Source organism: Thalassophryne amazonica, chromosome 10, assembly GCF_902500255.1.
Source record: "Thalassophryne amazonica chromosome 10, fThaAma1.1, whole genome shotgun sequence".
Taxonomy (NCBI): Eukaryota; Metazoa; Chordata; class Actinopteri; order Batrachoidiformes; family Batrachoididae; genus Thalassophryne; species Thalassophryne amazonica.
Window position 1 is genome coordinate 25,593,257 of NC_047112.1, and position 24,421 is coordinate 25,617,677.

Sequence of the window (24,421 nt, forward strand, 5' to 3'; positions counted from 1 at the left end):
GGAACTTTTAGGACAACCTGATAATAATGAATTACAATAGTCCAGCCTAGAGGAAATAAATGCATGAATTAGTTTTTCAGCATCACTCTGAGACAAGACCTTTCTAATTTTAGAGATATTGCGTAAATGCAAAAAAGCAGTCCTACATATTTGTTTAATATGCGCTTTGAATGACATATCCTGATCAAAAATGACTCCAAGATTTCTCACGGTATTACTAGAGGTCAGGGTAATGCCATCCAGAGTAAGGATCTGGTTAGACACCATTTTTCTAAGATTTGTGGGGCCAAGTACAATAACTTCAGTTTTATCTGAGTTTAAAAGCAGGAAATTAGAGGTCATCCATGTCTTTATGTCTGTAAGACAATCCTGCAGTTTAGCTAATTGGTGTGTGTCCTCTGGCTTCATGGATAGATAAAGCTGGGTATCATCTGCGTAACAATGAACATTTAAGCAATGCTGTCTAATAATACTGCCTAAGGGAAGCATGTATAAAGTGAATAAAATTGGTCCTAGCACAGAACCTTGTGGAACTCCATAATTAACCTTAGTCTGTGAAGAAGATTCCCCATTTACATGAAAAAATTGTAATCTATTAGATAAATATGATTCAAACCACCGCAGCGCAGTGCCTGTAATACCTATGGCATGCTCTAATCTCTGTAATAAAATTTTATGGTCAACAGTATCAAAAGCAGCACTGAGGTCTAACAGAACAAGCACAGAGATGAGTCCACTGTCTGAGGCCATAAGAAGATCATTTGTAACCTTCACTAATGCTGTTTCTGTACTATGATGAATTCTAAACCCTGACTGAAACTCTTCAAATAGACCATTCCTCTGCAGATGATCAGTTAGCTGTTTTACAACTACCCTTTCAAGAATTTTTGAGAGAAAAAGAAGGTTGGAGATTGGCCTATAATTAGCTAAGATAGCCGGGATTAGCTAAGATAGCTAAATAAACTAGGACAACATGTTCGACATGTATCTAAGCATCCTGTCACTTATCAAATCCAGTGGTCATAGTGATCAATTTGTCCAAACAAAGAAGCAATAAAGCTAATGGGCCCGTGAAGTGTGTCCATTGTAGACAACATTCGGTAATATTACCAATGAACACGAAGACAGTAATGCTACAGTAAACTAACATTTGACCCCAAAGACCTTGGTCTTAACCCAAATGATTGACTTCTGGCTCACCCAGCCAAGGCAGTTTTGGAATCCAAATCAGTTGGTCTACATTGGGTTTGAAGATCAAATTTCTTGATCTTGACCCTTCCCAAAATTAATTTTTAATTGGCACTTTTGGGGACAACCTTCTTTGATATATTAAGTTTGGCAAAATTCAGCAAAAGGACCGAGACCAGACAGGCATCAAATTTGACATTGCTGGATCAATGATGAACGCCGTGACAACAGAAAGTTGATAGGACTGATATTTTTGGAGAAATTAGGGACATTAGGTAACAACAGTGAGGGTCCCTTCATACATAGTACGAATGTGGTCGAATTGTGCATAAATTGTGCGTGAAGCAGGACCCGTATGCAATACGTGTAAAATCGGAGCTGCCTCCAACACCTCGTACACCTGTTGCTACAACTACTTGCGCACACCAGCGGCTGAAAAACAGAGAGTGCCCTGTGAGAGCCCATTCGATCTCTCTCGCGGCAGGTGTCGGCCAAATTCCAGGTGACACACACAAACATAGAAAATGTGTGGCCATTCGCGCTATTAGCACGACAACAGTCAGCAGACAATCACTTTCGAGCTGGCGGTGAAATTTGTCTAAGTGCCCCCATGACTGTGGAGTTGCCGAGTACACATATGGCGTGCCAGAGTGTCAACTCCACCCACAACACGTGTGCTTGTGTTACGTGCTCTCCCCCTGCTCCCCCCCCAACACGTGCGCAGGTGAGGTGCCTCTCATCTGATCACAGAGTGACTGACACCTTGGTCTGTGCGCGGAATGGACAGGGGGCGTAGCTGGCTTCCAACACTAAGAGCTGTTGACAACTCTGGTCCTAGACGTCACAGCTGCAGAACATGTACCGTGTTTTCACTGGCCACTGCACTGGACACACCTTGTAAGTGCAGGGTTGGACCCCTTTGCTTTTAGAACTGCCTCATTCCTTCTTGGCATAGAACCAACAAGGTGCTGGAAACACTCCAAAGTTTTTGGTTCATGCAGTTATCAAATCACTACACCATCAGCAGATCCTTTGCTGTGATGTCTCGAAGCCCAAATTTATTATTGCTGCAGCGTGATTGGCTGATTTCATTTGCATAATGTCCTAGGTGATGTCAGACCAGTATGTGACGGTCAGGAAGGACGGCAGCCTGCACATTGAGAGAGTTCAGCTGGAGGATGCAGGGGACTACGTCTGTCTGGCTGAAAATGTGATCGGAGCCACCAACCGTACCACCACCGTCAATGTCTATGGTACGCAAATATACATACATGAGAGAAACACAGGTGCCCGACCTCAGAAATATAAAGATACCCTTTGAAGTTTAAGTCCTCAGTTTATGCCATATGTTATGAGTGTTTTCACTCTGTGTCGTTGCTGCACAGAGTAACAGCTTCTTTAATGTCCCTGCGTTACACTGTGGAAAGTTTTTTAACATCATGAACAGGATTATCGTTGAGGTTACATTAAAACCAGGAGTGGCTGAGAGTACTAGCAGAGCTTGGACTGCCATCAAAGGGGAAATATGTTTCCTATTTATATTAAAACCAGATTGTAACACTGCAATAAAGGCACTGCTTCTCGCTTCAAATTAGGTCAGTATCTTTTTGGATTTCATACACAGTACACTGGACATTTATACTCTGTAGGCAAGTGTATGCTTCAGTTACCTGTATCACAGTGAGAAATACTTTCTGTACAGAGTACTTATTGTGAAGTACTCATACATTAACAAACAGTACAAGTAGAACCAAGCAACAGCTGTATTAGACTGTCAAAACAGTTTGTCACACTGCACTCATGCACGTATGTGTGTGTGTGTGTGTGTGTGCACAATTGAGTATTTGTGTGTCGCAATGTGTATCGCAGGAGCCATTTAGCTGATTCCATTCATAGTGCACATGTAAGTGGATAGTTGTGGCGAAGAAGCAGCTGAGCCAGAAGGCGAGACTCTCAATTTACTACTCGATTTGCACTCCTATCCTCATCTATGGTCATGAGCTTTGGGTAATGACCAAAAGAACAAGGTCGCTGATATGTACGCATTGAAAATGAGATTCTCTTGGGTATCTGGGCTTACTCTCCAGGACAAGGTGAGAAACCTGACTATCTGGGAGGGACTCAGAGTAGAGCCGCTGCTTCTTCTCATCAAAAGGAGCCAGCTGAGGTAGTTCAGGCATCTTGTGAGGATGCCTCTTGGTTGTCTCTCTAGGGAGGTCTTCCAGACATGTCCAACTAGGAGGCCCTGGGGAAGACCATGGACATGCTGGATGGGTTATATTTCCCAGCTGGCTTAGGAACACCGCGGGATCTCCCAGGAAGAGTTACAGGACTTGGCTGAGGATAGGGAAGAGTGGACTGAGCTGCTTGGTCTACTGCCAAGTGGACGGATAAGCATCAGAAAATAAATTAATTAATGAACATTTGAATTCCTAATGATAATATCTCAGGATGGCATTAATATGAAGGTCAAAGTAGATCAAGATAATTGAATAGTCTGAAAACCACAATTTTCTCAGTAACCCTGAAAGTACAAGAGGGAGAATTGATCTAAAGTGCATGTAAATCAGAAAACAGAATTCCACATTTGAATGTACATGTGACATCATGATGAGTTCGTCATTTGACATCATATGAAAATGTCATGTAGGAGTGCATATGTGATGTCACAATGATGTCATAAGGCATCATATGAAAATTAGGACACCATATTTGAATATGTGATGTCACGATGATGCCGTCATCTGATATCAGAATATGACATTCCATTTTTTCCTGAGGCCATCAAATATGGTCATCGGGTATTGCGAAGGCTTTGCGTCTGTCTGTCCATTTGTCCGTGCTCAGCATAAGTCCAGTCCTATTGCTACATCTTCAGATTTACAGGGAACGTTCTTGGGACACAGACCTTGGACAAGTTCAAAGATGACTAACCTTGTCTTGTTTTAAGAGGTTAAAAAGTCACATTCTGTTTCAATCTGTTCAGTTTTGTTTTTGTGCGCTGGGTGTGACAGTTAATCAGAGTAGAGCTGCACCGCGACATCAGTGGCTGGTCTCTCCAAAATTGCTTTATTTGGTGGGTTTATTTACAAGTTTCTCATATATTATGAAAAAGTTAGCGAGGAAAAAAAACTTCTAAAATTGAAACTGCTGTTTTTGGAACCTAGTACTAGCTCTTATCTTATTTACAAGACATTTCACGGACGTTAGCATGGTGACATCACAGGCTAGTAGCTAGCTGCAAACCCACTTTTGTTTGTGTGTAAATATATCCTCGTCATAGATTTTGTAAAAGCTAGCGTGAAATAAATGCTTCTAAAATTTAAAATGCTGTTTTTGTAACCTGATAACACCTCAGGAGTCATTTTGCAGATGTTAGCGTGCATGCTAACTTTCACTAACTCAAAGCTAACTTCCTGTCAAGTTAAATTTGTGTCAGTGATACTTGAAAATGTACAGAGGGTGAGCTACAAATATTCCTTGATTTGCACAACTTCTGCTCTTTAAACATAAATATTGTTTTTGATTGACTAATAGAGGGGCTTTATTGAACATGTACAAATTGTACGTAAGACAACAGGATCTTAATAGTTAAACCACTGCAAATTATAAAGAACACAATGCTCATACAGCCGAGGGTATTTTAGCATTACGTTGTATTCTAATTTATATGCATGCATAATCAGTGGTTCCCAAAGTGTGGGCCTCTGCCCCCTGAAGGGCTGGGAAGGCAATACAAATGGGCCACTACTCCCTAGAGGTCCATGAAGGGACTGTAGGTGAACCATGAGAGGTCATTAAAAATAAACTGAAACAAAAGTATTTGATTTTCAAATTTGGAATAAAATTTAAAATGACCAAAAAAATAAAAAAATAAAAAATGTAGTTAGAAGTAATAAACCAAAGCAATGGGGTTTCAGTAATACAGTGGGGAAAATAAGTATTTGATCCCCTGTCAGTTTTGCAGGTTTTCCCACCTACAAAGAATGGAGAGGTCTGTAATTTTTATCATAGGTACACTTCAACTGTGAGAGACAGAATCTAAAAATCCAGAAAATCACATTGTATGATTCTTTTAAATAATAAATTTGCATTTTATTGCATGAAATAAATATTTGATCCCCTACCAACCAGCAAGAATTCTGGCTCTGACAGACCTGTTAATTTTTCTTTAAGAAGCCCTCTTATTCTGCACTCTTTACCTGTATTAATTGCACCTGTTTGAACTTGTTACCTGTATAAAAGACACCTGTTCACACACTCCATCAATCACACTCCAACCTGTCCACCATAGCCAAGACCAAATAGCTGTCTAAGGACACCAGGGACAAAACTGTAGACCTGCACAAGGCTGGGATGGACTACAGGATAACAGGCATGTAGCTTGGTAGAAGACAACAACTGTTATGATTATTTATTAGAAAGTGGAAGAAACACAAGATGACTGTCAATCTCCCTCGGTCTGGGATTCCATGCAAGATCTCACTTTGTGGGGTAAGGATGATTCTAAGAAAGCTCAGAACTACACAGGAGGACCTGGTTAATGACCTGAAGAGAGCTGGGACCACAGTCACAAAGATTACATTAGTAACACATGATGCTGTCATGGTTTAAAATCCTGCAGGGCAGCAAGGTCCTCCTGCTCAAGCTAGCACATGTCCAGGTCCGTTTGAAGTTCACCAGTGACCATCTGGATGATCCAGAGGAGGCATGGGAGAAGGTCATGTGGTCAGATGAGACCAAAATAGAGCTTTTTGGAATCAACTCCACTTACCATGTTTAGAGGATGAGAACAGCCATAAGAAAACTGTCCCAACCGTGAAGCATGGGGATGGAAACATCATACTCTGGGGGTGCTCTTCTGCAAAGGGGACAGGACGACTGCACCATATTGAAGGGAGGATGGATGGGGTCATGTATACGAGATTTTGGCAAACAGCCTCCTTCCCTCAGTAAGAGCATTGAAGATGGGTCATGGCTGGGTCTTCCAGCATGACAATGACCCCAAACACACAGCCAGGGCAACTAAGGAGGGGCTCGGTAAGAAGCATTTCAAGGTCCTGGAGTGGCCTGGCCAGTCTCCAGACCTGAACTCAATAGAAAATCTTTGGAGGGAGCTGAAACTCCAAACCTGAAAGATTTGGAGAAGATCTGTATGGAGGGGTGGACCAAAATCCCTGCTGCAGTGTGTGAAAACTTGGTCAAGAACTTGTGAAACTCAAGAAACGTCTGACCTCTGTAATGGCAGACAAATGTTTCTGTACCAATTGTTAAGCTCTATTTTTCTTGGGGGTCAAATACTTATTTCAAGCAATAAAATGCAAATTAATTAATTAAAAATCATACAATGTGATTTTCTGGATTTTGTTTTTTAGATTCTGTCTCTCACAGTTGAAGTGTACTTATGATAAAAATTACAGACCTCTCCATTCTTTGTAGTTGGGAAAACCTGCAAAACTGACAAGGGGTCAAATACTTATTTTCCCCACTGTATGTTATTCTGCCTTTCTCTGGCCCAGTTTAACATATTGTGTATATGGAAATACTTCACCTTCAGCTCATGCATCAAAATTGTGATTAAATTTTATATGATGCCCAAACTTTGGTTTTGGGTGTGCCCCGGACAATCTGAAAATTGTCTGGGGCACACCCAGAACCAAAGTTTGGGCATCATATGAAAATAAAATGCCATGTCTGCTCTAGATTATCCTTCTAGTGCTTGTAGTTTCACATTTACTGTGACAAATGTGGTTTTAATAATGGCATATGGTGACATCATAATGACATCACATACAAATCAGCATAAGGCAATCTGATGATTCGTAAGCACTTCAGAACATCCTTCAACTTCTGTTTGTTTCAAAGTTACATATTATGGAAAATGTGTTTTGTTTTTCAGCTACTTAATGTCACATTTGATGGTCCAGTCATTTTCATTTATGGCGGCTATCACTTATGAAAAAATGTCATTTTTCTGATTGTGATGCACATCTTGTATATTTGTGGTTTGCAGTGGCCTGTAAGTCTCATCTGTATGATCATTATGTGTACAAGTCTGTTCTATAAACCAGTATTTACTAACTTTACTCACTTTTTTGCAATCAACTCAATAATAATTTTCCATCACTGATGCTGTGTTTGCAATATTCACTCACCTATGTACGGTGAGATGGTTAGGGGGCAGGACGATGAATTCTCCAAATGCTTGTTGTTTCTTTTCATCCTGTCTATGAAATTATGCACACAGTGTTTCATTTTGTTTAATCCCTCATCTTCATTTACTTTTCCAAGAAAATGATCTTTTACTCAATGGTATAAGCACAAAAATTAAAACTCATTAAAACTGAATCATCCGAATGGTTTCCACCTGGCTGTCGCCCAGTTTCTGGCAAAATTTGATGCGGCGCTGCTCCAGTCGTTCCGTCTTTTTCCTTGAAATGAAAATCCATCGAGTGCACAGCACACGTCCCACACAAAGGCTGCTTACAGAAAATGATGCAATCGACAGGCGTGAAAACGTTCACGCATGCGCACGAAGGTTCAAGGTTTGCTCATGCAAGCACAGGTGATTCAAATCCATCAAGTGTTTGCAAAAAATAAAAAGGTCCGTTACTTTTCTAACAGACCTCGTATATGCTTTTGTTGTGTTTTATAAGTGTAATAAAGGTTTACAATCAGAAGTAAGAAAGGAAAAAGTAAAGCGGAAAATAATTTTACACACACATTTATTCAAAACACACAGCAAATATAATAAACAACTGTTTTGACACTTTAAAAAGGTAAGTTGAGGTCTTGTGTGAACGACTGCACAACAAAAAGGTTCAAACAATAAACACAAATGCACATTTTGAACGATATATATACAAAATGGTCTATGCAGGGGTTTTTTTGGTCTTCATCTCAAAGCAATTTCTGTCTGCTATTACACAAGGGTTACATCACAAACTTCTGCTTCTACTGTGTTTTGGAGTGTTCTGTGCTGCTCCTAAATTCATTTTTTCCCCCTCAACATTCCACTCAAAACACCCCATAATGACAACATGAAAAAATGTTTTTGCAAATTTATTAAAATAAAAAACTAAGAAATCACTTTAAGTATTCACACCCTTTGCACAATAGTTTGTTGATGCACCTTTGGCAGCAATTGCAGCCTCAAGTCTACTTGAATATGATGCCACAAGCTTGGTGCACCTATCTTTGGGTAGTTTTGCTCATTCCTCTTTGCAGCACCGCTCAAGCTCATTTTCGATATTGTCCCAATGCTTTTTTTTATTTGGGGTTGTAGATAGCGAGGAAGAAGTGGCTTCAGTGTTCTTACTTTCTCCATTTCTTTTAGTGATTCCCACTATTCAGCACGGACCTCCGGTGTTCAGCACGATTGAGGGTACGCCCATCTCTCTGCCATGTCGTGCCGGTGGCGTGCCAACCCCCGACATCACCTGGGTCAAGGTCAGCAGCACTCTGCAGTGACAAAACACTCATCATCTCTTTCCGTGCACATATGTGTGCCTTATGTGCAATTGATTGAAGCGGACTGTCTTCTTTTGATTTGTGTGCGTGCGCTGCACCCCGGTATGTGCACAGCCACGCCCACTGATTTCTTGGCCCTGTAAAAACGATGCTGTTAAAGTGAACGGGGCTATGGGGACACATGAAACCTAAGATGTGCGCCAGCTGTTAAATATGATTTCCTCTGGTTTGTTTCCTCTGCAGCATCAATCATGTGACATGTCAAATATGTAAAGACAGTCCAGAGACACTCACCCTGTGGCGCTTCAATCTGATATTAAGCGATATTGGATGAAAAAAAAGAAAACAACATTAAATTGCAATAACTGCCAATTTTATAGCAGCACAGGAAATCAAATAATAACTTTGGGCACGTACAATGGAGCAGGTTGGTTCCCATGTGACCTGTGCTGTTCATTCTCTTGGATACTGTGTCAGCTGACTCAGTATAATAAAGTCCAACCTTTGGCATTTCCCCACACTGCCATTTGTTTTTAGGGTGGAGAGCTGCTGGACTTGGGTGGTCCAACATTCTTGGTGGATGCTGACGGCAGCCTCCTCATCACCTCCCCTTCTGGAAACGAGACCGGAGAGTTCACGTGCACGGCTGCCAACGCTGCCGGCTACGCCTCCAGGAAGGTTCAGCTCACAGTCTATGGTACAGACAAACAAAACATTAAGTTCAAAGAAATTTCTACCTAATGACATTAATGGTTATCAAACTTTGGAGGGAACCCCAGCTCGGGCCTGCAGAGCCACTGAAGGGAGTGCACAGATAAACGGGCCAAGAAGTGGAAGCACAGCAGAAATAAACTGAAGCTGATTAATGTGGGCACAATTCTGAAGGCTGATCAATAATAAAACAGCAGCTTTAACTGACACAGCCAGTAGACATTTAGGGTAGAAATGGACTTTTTCAAATAAATTACATGGAAGAAAATTAAAAAAAAAGCTAATGCTGATTGAGTTTATGAAACCATTCCAATATATTAATTTGTTGATTTTCTCACAGTTGCACTCAGTATTATTAATCAGATTGGATCAATAAATGTTAATTTATTTCATTTTTTAAATAAGAGGATATAATTCTGTATTTACATGTGCACCTGGCATCACACTGCTAAGTGTCTTCCTTACAGATGCGGGTGAACTGTTTCTGTGTAGGCTCTCAGTTGTCTAGGTGGTTTCCATAGTGGAGAAGCTTGAATCTTCGACTGGACTGGGTTGCTTGACGCGAGGACGTTTTGCTTCAAATCGCAGAAGCTTCCTCAGCTAAAATTCTTGCTCTGGTAATCTGACTTCTGTCTTGACTCTTGTAGAGAAGAATAAACAGAAGCCACAAAATCTGGAGTTTTAAACCTAACCAGACCCCTCCTACCGAGAGGCAGACTGCTATAGGCTAGAGACTAAACAATAGCTCTGATTAGCACCTATTGTGCTCTAGTTAGCACCCTCCTAATGACAGGGCAGCTGTCCCTCATAATGATGGCTGGGTTTCAACTGTTTCACATAGAATGCCTCCTTGACCCCTCAGGTCAACCGGGGAGGGGGTCTGAGACACGCTTTGTCCCCTATTTACAATGGGGTACTCAGGTCAAAGCAGTTTCAGTCTTTTGTTCATGGTAATGAGTCATTCACGCCATCAGGAGAGGTGTCTGTCCCATCATTAGGAGGGACAGCTGCCCTGTCATTAGGAGGGTGCTAACTAGAGCACAATAGGTGCTAATTAGAGCTATTGTTTAGTCACTAGCCTATAGCAGTCTGCCTCTCGGTTAGAGGGGTCTGGTTAGGTTTAAAACTCCAGCTTTTGTGGCTTCTGTTTGTTCTTCTCTACAAGAGTCAAGACAGAAGTCAGATTACCAGAGCAAGAATTTTAGCTGAGGAAGCTTCTGTGATTTGTAGCGAAACGTCCTCGCGTCAAGCAACCCAGTCCAGTCGAAGATTCAAGCTTCTCTACTATGCGGGTGAACAATACCCCATCCATACATATTTTACAAGAAAATTATTTATCCTGTACAGATTTATAGTATGATGCCAACTCTGCAATGTATTTTAACAGAAGTGTTTTCCAGACATTATAAAGATGTGAGAAGCTTATTTCAACACATTTTCCTACTTTTCCTTACTATTTTACATACCAAATAACATGTGTGATAGGTATGATTAGTGTAGGGTCCCAGACCTGACCTCTAATAATACCTCTAATAATAATGGACATGAAGAGAGTAAGGATTGAAGCAATCTGACATTTGACCCCAACAACCTTGACCTTCACTCAAATGACTGACCTCCAGCTGACCTTCCCAGGGCAGTTGTGTAATGTAAGTAAGTGCCACATTTGGTCCAAGTCAGGTTGAAAATCAAATTTCTTGATCTTGACCTTAGCCAAAATTAATTTTTTGGGCAATTTCGAGGACAACCTTCACTGATACACAGGTTTGTTAGAAATCAGCAAAAGGACCTTGGAGGAGCAGGACAACAGACATGACCTTGGCCTCAGTGATTGACCTTCTGCAACCTTCTGATTGAGCCTGAGGAATTGCAAAACCTACATCAAACTTAAATTTTGACCTTTAACCCCAATGATCTTGATCCAAGTGACTGACCTTTGGCAAATGTGATCTCACCGACACAATTCCAAAACTCACCTCCGTGGTTGGTGAAAATCACAATAACCACAATAAAGCCCCTTTCACACAGGGCCAATGTAGATTTGCGTAATGCAGCGTACTGAATATACACTGAGCTTATGCAGCCTTATGTGGCAATACACTGAGGGATGCAAAGGGGTCCACGAAATGGACGTAAAACATTAAACAAACAGCCGAAAGGCTGCAAAAAAATTAAACAAGCGGCCTTTCGGTGTAGAGCTCTACGCAAGTCTACACAACACTCCACTATTGTATGTAAGTCTATGCAACACTGTGGACTTGCGTAGACTGACACTGGCGGATGTGTGTGTTTCTCCAGGTAAAACTGGAGTTGCTTCAGGAAGGGCATCCGGCGTAAAACTTGTGCCAGTTACCAATGCGGGTATGGCTGTATCCGCTGTGGTGACCCTGAACAAAGAACCGGGAGCAGCCGAATGAACAACATCAGTACATACTGTACCTGCATTGCTAGATTTTATTCATCCCACTGAACTTTGCTGGCAGTGAAGCTTCAAAATTTTGCAAGAAGAAGAGGCGGGTCAAGCTTCCACGTCCATTATAACTCCTCACGGACGGATCGTCAGCGGGAGAACATGTCCACGTCCACTATAACTCCTCACGAACATGTCCATGTGCACTATAACTCTTTACGGATGAATCGTGTGCGATCGCTGGCTGCAGCTCCATCTTCACCTCCATTTTCACCTCCTCAAGTTCAGTGACTCCTGGAAATAATGTACGAGGTCTGTTAGAAAAGTATCTGACCTTTTTTATTTTTTTCAAAAACCTGATGGATTTGAATCACGTGTGCTTGCATGAGCCAACCTTGAACCTTCGTTCGCATGCCTCACAGGACATGTTGTGACATGCTCACCTCTTCCACCATTTCTCGGATAGTCACACGACTGAAAAGCCACCGAAAGCCGTCTGAATCTTCCGAATGGTGGAAGAGGTGGGCATCATTTTTTTGGAGTCCAGCATGTCCTGTGAGAATTCAACACGGTGGCACTTTTGCTCCGTCATCAGCTTTGTGCCGAAGCCATCGGCACAAATTTCGCCGCCACTCCTTTTCAGGGCAAAATCTTCTGTCACAGTGGAATGTGCCGAAAAAGTGCTGATGTCCACCTCTTCCACAATTTCTCGGATAGTCACACGATGGTCCCGCATCACCACAGCGTTCACTTTGGAAATGATCTGGTCATTTCGGCATGTTGATGGCCGCCCGGAGCGCGGCTCACTCTTCATCGTTGTGCGGCCGTCTTTAAACTGGTTGTACTGCTCCTTAATCTGTGTGATGCTCAGAGGATCGTCACCGAAAGCCGTCTGAATAATTCGAATGGTTTCCACCTGGCTGTGCCCAGTTTCTGGCAAAATTTGATGCAGTTGCGCTGCTCCAGTCGTTCCACCATTTTCCTTGCAAAGAAAAAAACGACGAGAGACTACACCCATCCTCACACAAAGGCTGCTTACAAGTAAATGACGCAATCGACAGGCCTGAAAAAACTCACGCATGTGCACGAAGGTTCAAGGTTGGCTCATGCAAGCACACGTGATTCAAATCCATCAGGTTTTTGAAAAAAATAAAAAGGTCGGATACTTTTCTAACAGACCTCGTATTCTGACATTATCCAATTCATCAAATTCATCTGCATGTCCAGGCAGTGTGTAAAAACAGCATCATGGAGCCGAGCTTATGCAGCCATTCCTGTGTACTAGCTATGCAACACAATGGAACTCTATGAGGTTTGTCCGAAAAGTAACGGACCTTTTTATTTTTTTCAAAAACTGTGTGGATTTGAATCATGTGCGCTTGCATCACCCAAGCTTGAACCTTCGTGCGCATGCGTGAGTTTTTTCACGCCTGTCGGTTGCGTCATTTGCCTGTGGGCAGGCTTTGAGTGAGCACTGGTCCAGCCCCCTCGTCGGATTTTCATTGTCAGGGAAATGGCTGAGCGACTGCCGCTTTGCTCCATGAAAAGTTTTTCAGAAACTGTGTGAGACAGCCAGGTGGAAACCATTCGGAAAATTCAGATGGCTTTCGGTGAAGATTCTATTGGCGTCACACAGATTAAGGACCATTACAACTGGATTAAAGACGGCCCACAGCGGTGCAGGGTGTGCCGCGCTCCGAGCGGCCATCGACAGGCTGAAACGACCAGATCATTTCCAAAGTGAAGGCTGTGTTGATCCGGGATGTCATCTGACTACCAGAGAAATTGCAGAAGAGGTGGACATCAGCACTTTTGCGGCACATTCCACTGTTACCGGAGATTTTGTAATGAAAGACGTGCGGAGGAATTCGTGCGTCGGGACGGAGCCGCAATGGTGCACAACAAAAAGCACGTCCGTGTTGGAAACCATTCGGAAGATTCAGACGGCTTTCGGTGGCTTTTCAGTCGAGTGAGTATCCGAGAAATTGTGTAACAGCTGGGCATGTCACAACTTGTCCTGTGAGACTTCCAACACGGACGTGCTTTTTGTTGTGCGCCATGAGCGGCTCCATCCCGACGCGTGAATTCCTCCGCACGTCTTTCATTACAAAATCTCCTGTAACAGTGGAATGTGCCGCAAAAGTGCTGATGTCCACATTTTCTGCGATTTCTCTGGTAGTCACACGACGTCCCGGATCAACACAGCCTTCACTTTGGAAATGATCTGGTCGTTTCAGCCTGTCGATGGCCGCTCGGAGCGCGGTGCGCCCTCCGCCGGTGTCGGCCGTCTTTAATCCGGTTGTAATGGTCCTTAATCTGTGTGACGCCGATAGAATCTTCACCGTAAGCCATCTGAATTTTCCGAATGGTTTCCACCTGGCTGTCTGACACAGTTTCTGAAAAAATTTTCATGGAGCAAAGCGGCAGTCGCTCAGCCATTTCCCTGACAATGAAAATCCGACGAGGGGGCTGGACCAGTGCTCACTCAAAGCCTGCCCACAGGCGAATGATGCAACCGACAGGCGTGAAAAAACTCACGCATGCGCACGAAGGTTCAAGCTTGGCTGATGCAAGCGCACATAATTCAAATCCATATAGTTTTTGAAAAAAATAAAAAGGTCCGTTACTTTTCGGACAGACCTCGTATGCAGGGCCGATGTGAAAGGGGATTAACATTGATACCAGTCATCACCCTATGGCAAATTTGGCATCACCAGAGTGCATATCTGTGCTAAGTCTGGTGCCAAATGTAGTGTAAAAGGTCATTTTTTAAAAACCTTTGACCCCATGACACTTACCTTTGGTAAATTTGTTCTCATCTTGGTGATTCCAGAATTCACCAACATATGTGCGCTGAGCTTGGTGGATATTGTAGTGAAAATGAAAATTCTGACCTTTGACCCAATTACCTCAACCTTTGCCAAAACTCACCCTTTAACCTTCATCTAGATTCCAGAACTCAAACGATGGTCAAACAAACAAACAAACAAACAAACATTGCTCAAATGTTAGTATGATTCTAATGAATCTAAAGATTTGAATTGCTGCTACATAAATTCTGCCTGATGTTTCTGGGTTTGTCTGCCTGTGTCTATGTCCTGTATGTCCAGTCCGTCCAAGGTCCAGCAGCAACGCCGGAGGGTCCTCGGAGCCATCGAGGGTGTCAGCAATTGAGGGTGAGGATGTCATTTTGCCGTGTGTGGTACACAGCTTCCCACTTCCCACCATCAGCTGGGCCAAAGAGAGACAGCTCATCTCCCCATTCTCACCACGGTAAAACGCACATAACTCAGATAAACTCAACAGTTTACTGTAGCTGACACGTATACACCATCACAGCATTTAAACCATGCTTTGTACTGCTCAACTCCATGCGCGTGCATAAAGAAAAGCCGCAGCCTTGAAATGCCCCCAATCAATACCGTTTTGTCAAAATTATAGAACCTGTATTGCAACGTCTGTTTGAGTTCAAATCAAATCAATTTTATTTATATAGCGCCAAATCACAACAAACAGTTGCCCCAAGGCACTTTATATTGTAAGGCAAGGCCATACAATAATTACGTAAAAACCCCAACGGTCAAAACGACCCACTGTGAGCAAGCACTTGGCGACAGTGGGAAGGAAAAACTCCCTTTTAACAGGAAGAAACCTCCAGCAGAACCAGGCTCAGGGAGGGGCAGTCCTCTGCTGGGACTGGTTGGGGCTGAGGGAGAGAACCACGAAAAAGACATGCTGTGGAGGGGAGCAGAGATCAATCACTAATGATTAAATGCAGAGTGGTGCATACAGAGCAAAAAGAGAAAGAAACACTCAGTGCATCATGGGAACCCCCCAGCAGTCTAAGTCTATAGCAGCATAACTAAGGGATGGGTCAGGGTCACCTGATCCAGCCCTAACTATAAGCTTTAGCAAAAAGGAAAGTTTTAAGCCTAATCTTAAAAGTAGAGAGGGTGTCTGTCTCCCTGATCTGAATTGGGAGCTGGTTCCACAGGAGAGGAGCCTGAAAGCTGAAGGCTCTGCCTCCCATTCTACTCTTACAAACCCTAGGAACTACAAGTAAGCCTGCAGTCTGAGAGCGAAGCCACCATATCACCCCTCTATTGGGGTGATATGGTACTATGAGGTCCTAAGATAAGATGGGACCTGATTATTCAAAACCTTATAAGTAAGAAGAAGAATTTTAAATTCTATTCTAGAATTAACAGGAAGCCAATGAAGAGAGGCCAATATGGGTGAGATATGCTCTCTCCTTCTAGTCCCTGTTAGTACTCTAGCTGCTTCATTTTGAATTAACTGAAGGCTTTTCAGGGACCTTTTAGGACAACCTGATAATAATGAATTACAATAGTCCAGCCTAGAGGAAATAAATGCATGAATTAGTTTTTCAGCATCACTCTGAGACAAGACCTTTCTAATTTTAGAGATACGAGGGCTGTCAATAAAGTATAGGTCCTTTTTATTTTTTTCAAAAACTATTATGGATTTCATTCATATGTTTTTACGTGAGACATGCTTGAACCTCGTTTTTCCACGCCTGTTGGTGACGTCATTCGCCTGTGAGCACTCGTGGGAGGAGTCGTCCAGCCCCTCGTCGGAATTCCTTTGTCTGAGAAGTTGCTGAGAGACTGGCGCTTTGTTTGATCAAAATTTTTTCTAAACCTGTGAGACGCATCGAAGTGGACACGGTTCGAAAAATTAAGCTGGTTTTCGGTGAAAATTTTAACGGCTGATGAGAGATTTTGAGGTGATACTGTCGCTTTAAGGACTTCCCACGCAGTGGGACGTCGCGCAGCGCTCCCAGGCGCCGTCGTCAGCCTGTTTCAAGCTGAAAACCACATTTCAGGCTCTATTGATCCAGGACGTCGTGATAGAACAGAGAAGTTTCAGAAGAAGTCTGTTTCAGCATTTTATCCAGATATTCCACTGTTAAAGGAGATTTTTTTAATGAAAGACGTGTGGACGGGTCCGCGCGTCGGGACGCAGCTGGCGCGGTGCGGCGGCACAGGAAAAACACCTCCGTGTTGATAACCATTTGTAAAATCCAGGCGGCTTTTGATGGCTTTCATTGGAGTGAGTATATGAGAAATTGTTTAACAGCTGGACATGTTCCAACTTGTCCTTAAGGCTTCCAACAGAGGTGTTTTTCCTGTGGCGGAGCATCGCAGCAGCTGCAAGCCAACGCTGCAATCCGTCCACACATCTTTCATTAAAAAAATCTGCTTTAACAGTGGAATATCCGGATAAAATGCTGAAACCGACTTCTTCTGAAACTTCTCTGTTCTCTCACGACGTCCTGGATCAATAGAGCCTGAAATGTGGAGGTTTTCAGCTTGAAACAGGCTGACGACGGCACCTGGGAGCGCTGCGCGACGTCTCCCTCCGTGGGAAGTCCTTAAAGCGACAGTATCACCTCAAAATCTCTCATCAGCCGTTAAAATTTTCACTGAAAACCAGCTTAATTTTTCGAACCGTGTCCACTCCGATGTGTCTCACAGGTTTAGAAAAAATTTTGATCAAACAAAGTGCCAGTCTCTCAGCAACTTCTCAGACAAAGGAATTCCGACGAGGGGCTGGACGACTCCTCCCACGAGTGCTCACAGGCGAATGACGTCACCGACAGGCGTGGAAAAATTCACGCATGCGCACGAGGGTTCAAGCATGTCTGACGTAAAAACATATGAATGAAATCCATATAGTTTTTGAAAAAAATAAAAAGGACCTATACTTTATTGACAGACCTCGTATTGCGTAAATGCAAAAAAGCAGTCCTACATATTTGTTTAATATGCGCAATGAAGGACATATCCTGATCAAAAATGACTCCAAGATTTCTCACAGTATTACTAGAGGTCAGGGTAATGCCATCCAGAGTAAGGATCTGGTTAGACACCATGTTTCTAAGATTTGTGGGGCCAAGTACAATAACTTCAGTTTTATCTGAGTTTAAAAGCAGGAAATTAGAGGTCATCCATGTCTTTATGTCTGTAAGACAATCCTGCAGTTTAGCTAATTGGTGTGTGTCCTCTGGCTTCATGGATAGATAAAGCTGGGTATCATCTGCGTAACAGTGAAAGTTGGCTATAAAAACGAAGTGCGATTTGAGTTTCTAAGATGGAATCTGTCTCAAGTGGTGTGCTGTCTCTCCTGACTGTTTATCACCTGGAGGTATCCAGTAGTCTGTGGTTTTATCAGACTGCTCCGTAATCACATCATCTCTGTGATTTCTTCTACCTGCTGTGCCGTTGCAACAGCAGCTGTAATTGTGGCTGATGTTAAATGAGACTTACTCCATTGTCTGTGCACAGTGTGCGCAGACCATTCTGATCTGCTGTTTGTTTTATGTATGAGTGCAGTCAGGGGTGTAGCACCAAATTCTAGGTACTAGCCATATTGAAGACCCCCCCCCCCCCCCCACTGTTATGTTCTTTTTTATTAATGCAAACACCAAATTTCTAATGCGTAGTCAAACCAGGTCTAAATCATGTGTACCTTAGATCACACCTGGGAGCCAGAACCCTTTTTAAAGTTGGGGGAGCAATATTGAGTTGGGGGGTCGGGGGGACCAAATTGGACCATTTTCTAGAAAAGTGGTGCAATTTGGTGCATTCCCGTCTGTTAAAATGCACAGGAATGCACCAAATTGCACCATTTTTTCTAGAAAATGGTGCAATTTGGTCCCCCAAACCCCCCAACTCAATATAGCTAGCTTTCAAGCTCACCTCTCTTTTCAAAGAATTTGGTTAGCAGCTGCTTTCCCTCATTTAGTTTTCTTTCCCTGTCCTTTTTTCTCTTCTTTTTTGAAATCCGGACTTTGATTTTTTAAGGCATATTTTATTTCAGCCTAAACACTAGGGCTGCAACTAACGATTATTTTACTAGTCAGTTCATCGGTCGATTATTTTTTCAATTAATTGTTTTTGTTTTTGTTTGTTTTTTTTACTTACATGTGAGTTTTGCCATTATTTCTTTAAATGAGTTATTATTAAAAGGCCTTTATCACGCAACATCAACATTGACCTTGTAACAAAGTTATGTTATATTCTCGTCAAAAACATACCTGGAGTAGTGTTTTATTTTATTTTGCACATACATACATCACCGACACACCGCAAAGAGATTTCTATCAGGTTTCACCCGATTATGAGCATTTTTAGATGCCTACAGCAACTATCTCAACCACTGACAACATATTACAGCAAGAGTCCACAAAACTATTTTAAAGGCCTGACTAAAGTGTAATATGTGATCTTTAAAAACATATTTTCATGAAAAAAGACACAAATGTGCAGTTTACTGCATTTTATTTTTTGTTGTGTAAAAACACAGCTTAGATGTGGTTTGACCGAAACAAATTCTCATTAAACTTAAATAAAACAGGGATGAAGTGGAGGTTTAAGAGTCACTATGTGTTCACAGGAAACAGTTATTTCTGTATTTATTTATGTTCATTGTTAGTTGGTTTAATCTTTTCTGTTTTGTTTTATCAGATTCTTTTTGTCCGTTTCTCTAAAACTGTATTGTGGCATTATTAGTTATTATTACTATTATTGTTGTTTCTACTATTATTATTATTGACATATAAATAAAAATAAATGAATAAAATATTACAATTTGTAATACATTTGACTCTTTTAAAACAAATGCTGAGCCATGAATTATTATACAGAAAACAAAATGAGGTGGGCTTCATAGATAATTGGCAAAGCTTCTGGGGAAAACCTGGTCTTGTTAGGAGAGACGGCATCCATCCCACTTTGGATGGAGCAGCTCTCATTTCTAGAAATCTGGCTAATTTTCTTAAATCCTCCAAACCGTGACTATCCAGGGTTGGGACCAGGAAGCAGAGTTGTAGTCTTACACACCTCTCTGCAGCTTCACTCCCCCTGCCATCCCCTCATTACCCCATCCCCGTAGAGACGGTGCCTGCTCCCAGACTACCAATAACCAGCAAAAATCTATTTAAGCATAAAAATTCAAAAAGAAAAAATAATATAGCACCTTCAACTGCACCACAGACTAAAACAGTTAAATGTGGTCTATTAAACATTAGGTCTCTCTCTTCTAAGTCCCTGTTGGTAAATGATATAATAATTGATCAACATATTGATTTATTCTGCCTAACAGAAACCTGGTTACAGCAGGATGAATATGTTAGTTTAAATGAGTCAACACCCCCGAGTCACACTAACTGTCAGAATGCTCGTAGCACGGGCCGGGGCGGTGGATTAGCAGCAATCTTCCATTCCAGCTTATTAATTAATCAAAAACCCAGACAGAGCTTTAATTCATTTGAAAGCTTGTCTCTTAGTCTTGTCCATCCAAATTGGAAGTCCCAAAAACCAGTTTTATTTGTTATTATCTATCGTCCACCTGGTCGTTACTGTGAGTTTCTCTGTGAATTTTCAGACCTTTTGTCTGACTTAGTGCTTAGCTCAGATAAGATAATTATAGTGGGCGATTTTAACATCCACACAGATGCTGAGAATGACAGCCTCAACACTGCATTTAATCTATTATTAGACTCTATTGGCTTTGCTCAAAAAGTAAATGAGTCCACCCACCACTTTAATCATATCTTAGATCTTGTTCTGACTTATGGTATGGAAATAGAAGACTTAACAGTATTCCCTGAAAACTCCCTTCTGTCTGATCATTTTTTAATAACATTTACATTTACTCTGATGGACTACCCAGCAGTAGGGAATAAGTTTCATTACACTAGAAGTCTTTCAGAAAGCGCTGTAACTAGGTTTAAGGATATGATTCCTTCTTTATGTTCTCTAATGCCATATAACAACACAGTGCAGAATAGCTACCTAAACTCTGTAAGGGAGATAGAGTATCTCGTCAATAGTTTTACATCCTCATTGAAGACAGCTTTGGATGCTGTAGCTCCTCTGAAAAAGAGAGCTTTAAATCAAAAGTGTCTGACTCCATGGTATAACTCTCAAACTCGTAGCTTAAAGCAGATAACCCGTAAGTTGGAGAGGAAATGGCGTCTCACTAATTTAGAAGATCTTCACTTAGCCTGGAAAAAGAGTCTGTTGCTCTATAAAAAAGCCCTCCGTAAAGCTAGGACATCTTTCTACTCATCACTAATTGAAGAAAATAAGAACAACCCCAGGTTTCTTTTCAGCACTGTAGCCAGGCTGACAAAGAGTCAGAGCTCTATTGAGCTGAGTATTCCATTAACTTTAACTAGTAATGAGTTCATGACTTTCTTTGCTAACAAAATTTTAACTATTAGAGAAAAAATTACTCATAACCATCCCAAAGACGTATCGTTATCTTTGGCTGCTTTCAGTGATGCCGGTATTTGGTTAGACTCTTTCTCTCCGATTGTTCTGTCTGAGTTATTTTCATTAGTTACTTCATCCAAACCATCAACATGTTTATTAGACCCCATTCCTACCAGGCTGCTCAAGGAAGCCCTACCATTATTTAATGCTTCGATCTTAAATATGATCAATCTATCTTTGTTAGTTGGCTATGTACCACAGGCTTTTAAGGTGGCAGTAATTAAACCATTACTTAAAAAGCCATCACTTGACCCAGCTATCTTAGCTAATTATAGGCCAATCTCCAACCTTCCTTTTCTCTCAAAAATTCTTGAAAGGGTAGTTGTAAAACAGCTAACTGATCATCTGCAGAGGAATGGTCTATTTGAAGAGTTTCAGTCAGGTTTTAGAATTCATCATAGTACAGAAACAGCATTAGTGAAGGTTACAAATGATCTTCTTATGGCCTCGGATAGTGGACTCATCTCTGTGCTTGTTCTGTTAGACCTCAGTGCTGCTTTTGATACTGTTGACCATAAAATTTTATTACAGAGATTAGAGCATGCCATAGGTATTAAAGGCACTGCGCTGCGGTGGTTTGAATCATATTTGTCTAATAGATTACAATTTGTTCATGTAAATGGGGAATCTTCTTCACAGACTAAAGTTAATTATGGAGTTCCACAAGGTTCTGTGCTAGGACCAATTTTATTCACTTTATATATGCTTCCCTTAGGCAGTATTATTAGACGGTATTGCTTAAATTTTCATTGTTACGCAGATGATACCCAGCTTTATCTATCCATGAAGCCAGACGACACACACCAATTAGCTAAACTGCAGGATTGTCTTACAGACATAAAGACATGGATGACCTCTAATTTCCTGCTTTTAAACTCAGATAAAACTGAAGTTATTGTACTTGGCCCCACAAATCTTAGAAACATGGTGTCTAACCAGATCCTTACTCTGGATGGCATTACCCTGACCTCTAGTAATACTGTGAGAAATCTTGGAGTCATTTTTGATCAGGATATGTCATTCAAAGCGCATATTAAACAAATATGTAGGACTGCTTTTTTGCATTTACGCAATATCTCTAAAATCAGAAAGGTCTTGTCTCAGAGTGATGCTGAAAAACTAATTCATGCATTTATTTCCTCTAGGCTGGACTATTGTAATTCATTATTATCAGGTTGTCCTAAAAGTTCCCTAAAAAGCCTTCAGTTAATTCAAAATGCTGCAGCTAGAGTGCTGACGGGGACTAGAAGGAGAGAGCATATCTCACCCATATTGGCCTCTCTTCATTGGCTTCCTGTTAATTCTAGAATAGAATTTAAAATTCTTCTTCTTACTTATAAGGTTTTGAATAATCAGGTCCCATCTTATCTTAGGGACCTCGTAGTACCATATCACCCCAATAGAGCGCTTCGCTCTCAGACTGCAGGCTTACTTGTAGTTCCTAGGGTTTGTAAGAGTAGAATGGGAGGCAGAGCCTTCAGCTTTCAGGCTCCTCTCCTGTGGAACCTGCTCCCAATTCAGATCAGGGAGACAGACACCCTCTCTACTTTTAAGATTAGGCTTAAAACTTTCCTTTTTGCTAAAGCTTATAGTTAGGGCTGGATCAGGTGACCCTGAACCATCCCTTAGTTATGCTGCTATAGACGTAGACTGCTGGGGGGTTCCCATGATGCACTGTTTCTTTCTCTTTTTGCTCTGTATGCACCACTCTGCATTTAATCATTAGTGATCGATCTCTGCTCCCCTCCACAGCATGTCTTTTTCCTGGTTCTCTCCCTCAGCCCCAACCAGTCCCAGCAGAAGACTGCCCCTCCCTGAGCCTGGTTCTGCTGGAGGTTTCTTCCTGTTAAAAGGGAGTTTTTCCTTCCCACTGTAGCCAAGTGCTTGCTCACAGGGGGTCGTTTTGACCGTTGGGGTTTTACATAATTAATGTATGGCCTTGCCTTACAATATAAAGCGCCTTGGGGCAACTGTTTGTTGTGATTTGGCGCTATATAAAAAAAAATTGATTGATTGATTGATTGAAATGTGCTGACAGCTGCAACAGCTTAATCAACATGAAAACGCCATAGACATGCTAACGCGTTAGCATCGGTCCCGTTTTTAAGTTATAAAATACATCTATCAACTGTTTCAGAAGACCATAACAGGTCAGATTAACATAAAAAGGTAAATATTACTCACAGACATATGCTCTTTGGGGTTTTAGCGGGGAAAAATTAAGATTAAGCAAAATAAAACACTGAATCAACAAAGCACCAGATCAAAGCACTACTTCGATCTGCAAATCACTGCTTCAATTGGTTCAAGGTTCAAAGCAAAGCCGCGCTGCAGAAACGGTTGATTTACATGGAAGAAACGAAACATTTGCAGTAAAACAAAGTTATTTAACAACTAATTGATGACTAAATTAGTTGACAACTATTTTAATAATCGATTAAATCGATTAGTTGTTTCAGCACTACTACACACCTCCTCTTTCTGTCAGATCCCGTTTGGGATGTGTGTGTGTGTGTGTGTGTGTGTGTATGTGTGTGTGTGTGTGTGTTTGTGTGTGTGTGTGTGTGTGTGTGTGTGTGTGTGTGTGTGTGGCAGCGTGTGGGGCTGGACTAAACCATTGTACAACTGTGCAGGGGTGGGAAAGGGCCCTCAGAGATCTTTCAATATTATTGTTAGAGCAGAATTATGTTTTGCAACATTTATACATTCATTCTAATTATATTCTTTTACAACATGAATTGTATGGACATTAATAACATGCAACACAAAAATGTATTTAATGCCAGTTTTTTTGTGGGCCCCCCCATGCTCTGGGCCCTAGGTACATAGTACCCTTTACCCCCCCAGTCCGACACCCCTGAGCGCAGTCATGTAGTGTCTCTTTACAGTTTGCATTTCATGTCATCTTTCCAGACACACACATCTTCCCTCTGGATCTATGAGGATCTCTGAGACCAGAGCATCAGACAGCGGACTGTACGTGTGTGTCGCTTCCAACATTGCAGGAAATCTAACGCAGTCAGTGGAGCTGGATGTATTGGGTAAGATCAAAAGGTCACATGCTGACAAAAGTGCATATTGATCCGACTATTAGGCTACAGGTACTATTGAGTCATAGTACCCGTGGGTATGAAGACACTAAGAGATATGGCAGTCTGACATTTGACCCTAGTCACCTTGACCTTGACTTAAATGATTGACATCTGCCAGGATAATCCACCTTATGAAAATCAAACTTCTTGACCTTGACCTTTGCGAAAATTAATACTTTAAGGGCACATTTGTGGTCAACCTTCATTGACCTACCAAGTTTGGTAGAAATCAGCATATGAACATGGGA

The 24,421-nt window shown here is 41.8% G+C and overlaps 1 protein-coding gene across 1 annotated transcript in view; it reads left to right on the plus strand.

Annotated features, from left to right (window-relative positions):
• The window catches only part of hmcn1 (hemicentin 1), a 276,985-nt gene that overhangs the window by 89,273 nt on the left and 163,291 nt on the right, over positions 1–24,421 (plus strand). Inside the window, exons 19-23 of the mRNA XM_034179597.1 lie at positions 2,297–2,441; positions 8,525–8,637; positions 9,196–9,355; positions 14,890–15,052; positions 23,995–24,122. Of these exons, the coding sequence (XP_034035488.1) occupies positions 2,297–2,441; positions 8,525–8,637; positions 9,196–9,355; positions 14,890–15,052; positions 23,995–24,122 (709 nt within the window). The remainder of the gene's footprint in view (positions 1–2,296; positions 2,442–8,524; positions 8,638–9,195; positions 9,356–14,889; positions 15,053–23,994; positions 24,123–24,421) is intronic.